Raw genomic sequence first — 9,433 nt, forward strand, 5'->3', positions numbered from 1 at the left:
CACGAGAGTCCATCACTAGACGTTAGAAGTGAAGCGTGTGCTCTTACTTGCGGCAGATCATCTTATCGCAGTTGTATTTCTGGGCCAGCTGTCTGAGGGACGGCTCGATGATGCCTCCTCTGAGACGCAGCACCAGGTGCAGGGTGGACTCTTGAGAAAAACCACAAACATCAGCCGAACAAACACAGGAGCTCTTGAGCAACAGCAGAGGTTATGCGCATGAGAGTGGTTTTCTATTTAAAGACAGTCCAGTATTTACACACCTTTCTGAATGTTGTAGTCTGAAAGCGTGCGACCGTCTTCCAACTGTTTGCCAGCGAAAATCAGACGCTGCTGGTCGGGCGGGATGCCTGAGGATAAAATAAAGACACGCTAGTACTCTGAAGAATGGGACAAAATATAATAATAAGAAATAAATATAAATAATAAGAGATGTTAGTGGTCTGAAATTTTTTTTTTTAAATAATAAAAGGCATGTTAACTAACAATTTTTCTCCCAGAAAGCAGAACATGATTAATTCAGCTTATATCTTTATACAGGGTTTCTGCAAGTTCTATGAAGGTAAATAGAAGACTTCAAGATGGTCTTTATCAGACCAAGTCAAAATTTAAGGAATAAATCCATGCAAACACAAAACTTCCTTAGAAATTGTGTCTTGTTTTCCAGTGAAAATTTCTAGATACTTAAATCAAGATGTTTACTTCAGAAGCAAAATGACTTAAGTTTTCTTTTCTGAGAAATGTATCAAAATGAAGTGAGCACATTTTTATAAAAAGAAGAAATATCTAACAATGAGCTCAGAAAAAAAACTGAATTTGAAAATGTAATTCCCCACTGAGATACCTGAATGCTCTTCTTTTTAACGTTTTATTCATCAAAGAATCCTGAAGAAAAGTATCACAGGTTCCAAACAAATATGAAGCAGCAACAGTTTCCAGCACTGATAATAAATCAGCATATTAGAATGATTTCTGAAGATCATGTGACACTGAAGACTGCAGTAATGATGCTGAAAATTCAGTTTTCCATCACAGGAATAAATTTGATTTTAATGTATATTAAAATATAAAAACATTATTTTACATCATAATAATATTTCACAATATTACATTTGTTCCTGTATGTTTTATCAAATAAATGCAGCCTTGATGAGCAGAAGAAACTCAGGTAAAAAATATTAAAAGTCTTTCTGATCCCAAACTTTTAACCGGTAGTGTGTGTGTATATATATATATATATATAATTTTCCTTTTTTGCAATACATTTTAAGATTTTCTGCACCTAAAAGGCCTGTGGCCTTCATCTGTGGAAGGGCAAATTAAGAGTTTAGGACCCACAGAAACCCTGTTTTCTTCACACTGACATCCGCTGAAGGTCATACACACCCTCCTTGTCCTGGATCTTGGCCTTCACATTCTCGATGGTGTCGCTGGGCTCGACCTCGAGGGTGATGGTTTTACCGGTCAAAGTTTTCACAAAGATCTGCATTTTGCCACTGTCACAGAAAAAGAGACAATCAACATCCTTCAGAGTCAACGAGAGCATCAAGCATCAGCAGTGCACTGATCATCACAGGAACAGAAACAGCAAAAAATAGTGCAATACAATATTTTTGCCCTGTTGGCACATGTAGTTATTTTCATTTATACCATGTTTCAGCAACAAATCAGCATCTGTAATACAATGGTACTTCCGTGATTTTGGCCATGACCCATAGTAACTTAAGATACCATGGAATTGCCATATATTTTGATATATATAATGAATGATATCAAAAACACCAATTAGTGATCAGCATCTGACTTTACTGTGTATCACAAATCAGTTTTATGTCATTCAAACGCGGACAGGGACCCGTACCGTTACAAAATAGAGCTAAATAATGTAAGCATGTTCACGTAAAAAGCATGTATTGTAGGTTTCTGTCGCTTTACTGTATGTTTGGTGTTTTTCTGTCACACATGGCCGAAGCGGCCATGACACTCCATCACGACACACTCGCAACTTCAAACCACACAAACGCGTCTAAATCCACCGCATAACCAGCTTTAATCGCTCCACTCACGAACGTAAACAACTTATGTACACATTCAAACAAACATAAGGGTGAATAAAGTGAGAAAAGACGTAAAAACTACACAATCGCGCGGACGGTAATCCTCACCCTCGCAGTCGCTGCCGATCCGGCCGGAAAAAGAACGACGCGTTTCTCGTGCGCGAAGATCGCGTGTCTTTGAGCGTTAAAGCGGCTTTACCGCCGCCTGCAGGAGCGGAGCGGAACCGCAGCGCGCCGCTGCCACCCAACGGGTTTTCAAACCAATATAAACATTATATCAGCGCATTCATCAGGATGCGACTTCTTCAGAGTCAGAGTTAAAGCTCCTAAAATAAGGTCTGTGCTGGATTTATATAAATGCATGATCGGTTTCTGCATTTCTGGGACAAGCTGCTATTTATTATGTGTATACTGTGAATCTGGGTGACGTTTGGTGTGTGCTATATACTTAGCTATATGTGTATTTCTGAAATTATTATTAAATATCATTTAATATGTAGAATTAAAACTGTTGTGTGATTTGAATTGTTACAGTAATTTACAGATTCATATTTACATTAATATTTATAAATGTATAACATTTAATAACAACATGTCATATGTATATTTATATTTACACATGTATATATAAAATTAAATTAAATGTAATGAATAATACTTATATTATTATATATTATATACAATATTAATACATATACAGTGTTGTAATTAATAAATGTTAAATGAATAAATTTAATATAAATTTAAAATGTATATATATATATATATTTAAATAAATGTATTTTTTAATTATAAAATATCTTCATTACACACGACATGTGATTTGTTACAATAATTTACAATGTAATATTTATATAAATTATTTTTGTGTAAAGTAAAATATGTATACAGAGAAAAAGACAAGGCAAGATATTTCACAATATATTCATATATTCTACCAGAGGACATTAAAACATGTTCAAAATGAAATCTACAGCTATATTTACAAAACAAACCATTCATTTCAAACCGAGTATTTTCATCATACAAGTGCACAATAAATACAGAGTATTTTCAGTTAAAAGTTATTTATAGCCTATTTATTACAGACTGAACATTATTGATATGGGTTTGCACTGCTGATCTGTCATGAACTAAATGCACGCGTCAGCAAATCTTTTTATTTCCATTCAATTCTACTCTTTTAGTAGTGATATGAGGTGTGACTAAATAAAGAGGAATTCCTTGATCTGCCTCTCCCTCATAAGTGCTTGATGCTTCAGCTGGTTACTGGTGTAAATGAGAGTCAAGTGTGTTCCTGTAGTACAGTGTATTTGTTTCTGATGATCTCAGTGTGGATGAAGGAGTAGCACGTCTCAGCGCTCGCTGCTATCTGGCTTTCGGCAGTCTTCTGTTCGCGTCGGCTTTCTGATTAGTCAAGTTATTTAAGACACAGCTGGAGCTCAGCATCGCCAGCCTGGAGTCCAGAACCACCTTCCTCTTCCTCCAGGAAGACCGATCTTCCTCCTCCTCTTCCTCTTCCTCATTCTCCTCCTCCTCTGGTTCACTTTCAACATCGCTGCGCTCGTCCTTGTCCAGCTGGAGCAGAGAAGGTCAAAGTGAGACTGGTCGAAGATCTCTGGGTTTATTTGAATTCACCAATGTGTGTCAGTCAAATAATTGATCACAATGTGCAATGCTTTTGAAATTAGTTCATGCGATGAAAAAGAGAGAGAAAAGTTCCTCTGAGCACACATCACATATTTTGTTATGTATGCAGCATTGTTGTTGTTAACTAAAACTAAATCTAATAAAAATAGTTTTTTTGGTAACTGAAATACATCAAATAAAATACAAAATTTAAACGAAAATGAGAAATGTTTCTAACTAACAGAAATAATTTAAGTTGACATACTGATCTTACTAAAACTAAAACTGAAATAAAAGCTAAATAGAAAAATAAAACACAAAAACGAATAAAAATGACAAAAAGCAAAAATACTAACACTACATTAAACTAAACTAAGATTAAAATTAAACTGAAAATATACAAATAAAACTCACCAAAATGAATTATTTCAATTAATTTAAAATGACTAAAATTCTAACTGAAATAAAAATAATTAAAGATAAAGAAAAATATATACACACATAAAAAACTAACAAAAATGACAAAAGCACATAACAAAAGTACTAAAACTTAATTAAAATGTACAACATATAAAAGTAAAATTAACTGAAATAAATAATTTAAGTTGAAGTATTACATTTACTAAAACTAAGAATGAAATTAAAATAAATTAAAGCTAAAAAGAAATGTATATAAAAAACAAAAAGTAATACAAATGAAAGAAGCACTGCAAAATTACTAAAACTTAAAGTTGTTCGTTTTTTTCTAAACTAAAATAACAATATAAAAGTAAATGTAAATAAAATAATTTAAGTTGAAGTTCTAAAATTACTGAAACAAACTAAAAATAAATAAATAAAAATGAAAAAGCACAAAATTAAAACATACAAATAATAATAAAACTAACTGAAATAAATCATATTAGTTGAAATTCTAAAATTAAAACTAAAACTGAAATCAAAATAAACGAATGCCAAATAGAAATATTTTTATAAAAAACAAAAACTAATCAAAAAAAGACAAAAGTGTGAACTTCCAAAACTTAAACTACAATTGAAACGAAAACTGAAAATATAAAAATAAAAGCTTATTCATAATATCAATAAATACTCTGACAGTATATAATACTAAAATACCACTGTTAGGTAATTTAATTCAGACATACAGAACGAGTGTCTAAATAGTTTCTGGGACTTGCAGATATGATGGACGGAAGGAATGACTTACTTTCCCTAAGAAGAGAAACTTGTAGATCATTCTGAGGATGAGATAAGCCCAGTAAATGTGCAGTGTCTGCAGCACCAGCAGCAGCGCATTAAAGAAATAATACCCCATAAACGGCTCAAACACTTCCATAGACAAAACCAGAGTGGTGTAGATGATCCTACAGGAGAGAAAACACACACACACACACACACACACACGTGATTAAACGCCTCTCTCGCGTGAGCCGACCTCTGTGTTAGATAAGCAGCGGATGTCATGTTCAGAGTCGGCTCTGTCTCAAATGGTGCACTTGATGTGCACTAGAGTGTCAGTTCAGGTTGCTGATGCACCCTTGATGCACACTTGGGTCAAGTATGCTCTAATGTGGATTACTTGTGACAGTATAAGCAGAATTATCTCGTCAGTGGACTTGGAGGAGGACAGCAAGAACTTAAAGCACCTTTTGGGACAAAAACACTAGTGCACTACCTATGAATGCTAGTGTACTACATACTGAGCAGTATAGACAGTATACTCAGCAATTTCCATGATAATAAAAACAATGCAAAGGAACCAAATCTAAGAGCTGCCTATTTCTATTACAGCTACTGAAATAGATAAAGTGACATTAATAGTGAAGTGTTTTGAAATAGAAACTGAAGGCAATGTCATCTGATACTTCATGATTTAAAGAGTTTAAAGTTCTTACTTGCTGGGAAACACAACCAGGCGTGTAACCAGGAATACAGCAGCAAAAATCACAAACAATGAATCGCAAGTTTTCTTCCAGCCGGCATAGTTGAACATCTTGGCAGACTGTGGAAAATCCAGAGAGATATTGTTGAGCTACAATAAATTACAATACATTTAAAGCACTGAAACTTCAAAACGTAAACTAATACTCTGACAGAATGGACACAGAGACTGAATCAGATATATATTAAGAAAATGACTGCGGATTTACAGTTAAAATCTGACATTTCCAACAAAGCTGGGCAGTAATCAAAAAGTATTTGCTTGATCTTTAAAATGTTGTAAGGGGCTTTTTGTAGTTATGTATTTGTTTTTATTTTAAGTTATTAACGGTTTCTTCTTTCTTTCTTTCTTCTTTTTATTATTTAATATTAATTTATACATTTTTTTTATTTATTTCGTCAAAGAAAATTAACAAAAGCACACACAAAAAATACAAAAACTTTAATTAAAATTAAACTGAAAATTCACAAATAAAAGTAAAACTAACTGAAATACATAATTTAAGATGAAGTTGTACATTTTAAGTTGTGAAAGCACATAAAAATCCAAATTACTCTAAAGCACAAAACGTCATAAAGCCAAAACCAAGTGTAAAGGTTACTGCGAATGATGACCCAGGAACAGGTGTGACTTCAACAGGAAACAGGAGTGAAATCATCAGATGGGGATTTTCTGGCCGTGTTAGACTCATTGTTTCTGAGCATGAATGCGTGACTCAGCGGTCGAGCTCGTACCTCCAGCAGGAAGTCAGAGGAGTCGTGGACGAGCATCACAAGGGTCCCGATCCGAATGTAGTTGGAGCAGTACGAGAAACCCAGCAAGAAGATGGTGGCGAAGTGATGGACGATCTGTTCTTTGAAATCCTAAAGCAGAATTAATGGAAGAAGGCAAAGAATATCAGTAACTGATATTATGGTGGGCGGTACTGACAGGAAATGAAACCTGAAACAACCGAACGACAAATCCGTCTAGACAATAGATAATGTGCTGCTGACACAATCAAGGAAGAAAACCACACACGAAATCTCTTTCATTTCTCAATCCTTCAAGCATTTAAAGAAACCGTTCACACAAAAATTAAAATTAGCTGAAAATGTGCTCACCCTCAGGCCATCCAAGATTAGGATGAGAGATTATATATTATGGACTCGTATTTTAGCAATTGTTTGAAGTTAAAAACATCTTAATGATGGATTTGTTTCAGCTTTTTACAAATCTGATGATGAATTTTTAGAAAATTTTTATTTTTGGGTGAAATATAAACTCAAGTTTCCAAGCTTTTCACTGCTGTGTGGATAAAACCAGCATCCACATAGAAATGCAGTCATTTTCCTTGATATTACAGGTAGATTTTTCTGAGATACGACACATACAAGCCCATATTTATCACTGTCATAGTATGAAGCTTGAGTGATGAAATTCTCTTTAACTTCTCCAACACAGCAATGAGATCAAATGTAGAGCAAATGGAAATTTTACACATTTTCTGAGATGTTTCTCCTCTAAAAGACTCAGAGTATACAAATTCAGAGGATTTCAAACAAGGTCTTAAACTGTGCTCAAGAGACGAACGTCTCAATCAAAAGACAGAGATCTCAATATGAACTCAAACATTCCTCATCAAATGGCTCTAAACTCTTAATGGATGACAACTGTTGACTCAGTTGTGGATATTTTTAGTTCTCCAAAGGAGGAACTAAAAATAAAAGTGGGATATTTAAATGAAATGCAACTAAAAACTCAATGAAGTCTCCGCTGAGCAATAATATGTTACTCTGTGTGACATTCGTCAGACAACAAAGAATGTTAAAATATTAAACTGAAGATTCATGTTAATACATTTTAAAGTATATTTAACTTTATTTTGCTAGCCGACAGGTGAGCAGCTAGCAAAGTAAATAATTGAGCAGCTCTAAAAGGACATTCGCTTTGAAAGAGAAACTCTGACCAGGTAACACACACGAGGTCATCATAAAACATTCAGAAAGCAAATAACTCCCCTGAGGGACACTATTGTGCGAGATCTTACTTTTCTCTTGATGTCCACAGACACACAGAGCAGCAGAGACCAGTAGAAGCCCAGCTCAAGCATGTAGTACCAGTAATGAGCGTCCTGAACCGGCTAGAGACACAAACACAGGACCTGCGCGAAAACAGGGCTCACAGCAACGCTCTAAGCAGGCTTATTATAACTAAAAAGCTTTTTCATTGCTTGAAATACAATAAACTCAAATTAAACAAAATATTAAAAAAAAAATCATTTTAGCTAGTTGCCAAGGCAACATTTTTCATTTTCATTTAGTTTAACTAAACTTAACTAAAATGACTAAAACTGAAATAAAAATGACTAAAAACTACATAGACATGTTTACACAAATAATAATAGTAATAAACGAATAAATTTGACCAAACACACAAGAAAATCACAAAAACTAACTCAAATTTTAATGAAAATGAAAAAAAAAAAAAATTCTACTTCATCAAAAGCAGAAGCCTTTACAGAAGACTGCAATTGTAAATATGTTGTCAAAACCAGCAGTGAAAACATTTTGAATTTGCCTTTATATTACAGGTAGATTTTTCTGATAATGCTAAAATATTACTCATATTGGCACAAACCTACATTATGAGTCTAATATATATTTCTGTACAAAACGTTTTTGAAAGAGTCTCTTCTGGTGGTGGATGAGGAGATACCCCCTGACAATGTAAAGCGCTTTGAGTGCCTAGAAAAGCGCTATATAAATGTAATGAATTATTATTATTATTATTATTCTGTTCACCAGGGCTGCATTCATTTGATCAAAAATACTGTCAAAAATTGTGAAATATTATTACAATTTCAAATATCGTTTTTTTAAGTGAATATTTTGTAAAATTTAATTTATTCCTGTGCATCAAAGCATCATTACTCCTTCAGAAATCATTCTAATATGCTGATTGGCTGCTCAAGAAACATTTCTGATTATTATCAATGCTGAAAACAGTTGTGCTGCTCAATAGTTTTGAGAAAACCTTGACACATTTTATTTTTCAGGATTCTCTGATGAATAGAAAGTTCAAAAGAACAGCATTTATTTGAAATGGAATTTTTTTGTAACATTATAAATGTCTTTACTGTCACTTTTGAGCAATTTAATGCATCCTTACTGAATAAAGGTATTCATTTATAAAAAAAAAAATAACAACACAAAACATAAGAATCTAGTCTGATTTTGCATATGGAAAGATATCCACCTGTCGAGGAAATCCTCTCCAGCACTCTCTCTGATCCCAGAACCAGGGCGTCTATGAGGAAGACAAACACTGCGTGACAAATCACTTTCACACAACCGCCATTAAAATCAAACACCGACATCAAAACTGCTTCCTTTAAGCGTCTGACAACAAAAGAGCCAGTCATACAGCGAAAAGCACACCGAGTCCCGAGGGCTTGTGTTGCGTTTCAGAAAAACATTAGAACCACGTGCATTCAAAACAACAAAGCTCAGGCTTGTTCAAGCCCTCCTTCGTGTTGCTTTAAAGCGTTTAAGGTTTCTGAGTAAACCAGACTTTAACTAGGGGACCCTAATTAGGAGACGACTCAAAAGACACCAAGCCCAAGACACACTTGGGTTCACGAGGGAATAAAACTTCAAATGTCTACTCACGTTAATTAAAGACGCCAATCCCGCGGTGAAAGCAAGCAGGTAGAACACAAACCTCCAGCTGGGGAAACAAAAGATATGAAGTTACTCTGGTAAAAAAAACAAAAAAAAAACAGATTTACTACATAGCCCTGCATCTTGAAATACCATTTCTGCTT

At 34.2% G+C, this 9,433-nt stretch overlaps 2 protein-coding genes across 6 annotated transcripts in view; both read right to left on the minus strand.

The window, feature by feature from the left end:
* Nucleotides 1–6: 6 nt before the first annotated feature.
* LOC107723218 (ubiquitin) lies at nucleotides 7–2,245 on the minus strand. Its single transcript, XM_016531773.1, has 4 exons — nucleotides 2,166–2,245; nucleotides 1,387–1,496; nucleotides 264–350; nucleotides 7–150 (listed from the first exon to the last, which is right to left on the minus strand). Exons 2-4 carry the CDS (start codon nucleotides 1,487–1,489, stop codon nucleotides 44–46), a joined length of 297 nt encoding a protein of 98 aa, XP_016387259.1. The 5' UTR covers nucleotides 1,490–1,496; nucleotides 2,166–2,245; the 3' UTR covers nucleotides 7–43.
* A 788-nt stretch (nucleotides 2,246–3,033) lies between these two features.
* LOC107723220 (ceramide synthase 2-like) overlaps nucleotides 3,034–9,433 on the minus strand; it is a 15,851-nt gene continuing 9,451 nt past the window's right edge. For all 5 annotated transcript variants that reach the window (XM_016531780.1, XM_016531779.1, XM_016531777.1 and 2 more), the window contains 7 exons: nucleotides 9,279–9,336; nucleotides 8,866–8,916; nucleotides 7,658–7,750; nucleotides 6,363–6,491; nucleotides 5,582–5,688; nucleotides 4,894–5,050; nucleotides 3,034–3,635 (listed from right to left, as the gene is read on the minus strand). In XM_016531780.1, the coding sequence (XP_016387266.1) occupies nucleotides 3,426–3,635; nucleotides 4,894–5,050; nucleotides 5,582–5,688; nucleotides 6,363–6,491; nucleotides 7,658–7,750; nucleotides 8,866–8,916; nucleotides 9,279–9,336 (805 nt within the window). In that variant the 3' untranslated portion in view covers nucleotides 3,034–3,425. The remainder of the gene's footprint in view (nucleotides 3,636–4,893; nucleotides 5,051–5,581; nucleotides 5,689–6,362; nucleotides 6,492–7,657; nucleotides 7,751–8,865; nucleotides 8,917–9,278; nucleotides 9,337–9,433) is intronic.

This window comes from Sinocyclocheilus rhinocerous, unplaced genomic scaffold (genome assembly GCF_001515625.1).
Source record: "Sinocyclocheilus rhinocerous isolate Xijiao unplaced genomic scaffold, SAMN03320098_v1.1 scaffold2770, whole genome shotgun sequence".
Lineage (NCBI taxonomy): Eukaryota > Metazoa > Chordata > Actinopteri > Cypriniformes > Cyprinidae > Sinocyclocheilus > Sinocyclocheilus rhinocerous.

Excerpts from the sequence above, each read along its gene's own strand:
- LOC107723218 (XM_016531773.1), bottom strand. The coding sequence starts at position 1,489 with ATGCAGATCTTTGTGAAAACTTTGACCGGTAAAACCATCACCCTCGAG. Across the intron at positions 351-1,386 it reads CAAGATCCAGGACAAGGAGG|GCATCCCGCCCGACCAGCAG; the intron begins GTGTGTATGACC and ends TTTTATCCTCAG. Across the intron at positions 151-263 it reads AGACTACAACATTCAGAAAG|AGTCCACCCTGCACCTGGTG; the intron begins GTGTGTAAATAC and ends GTTTTTCTCAAG.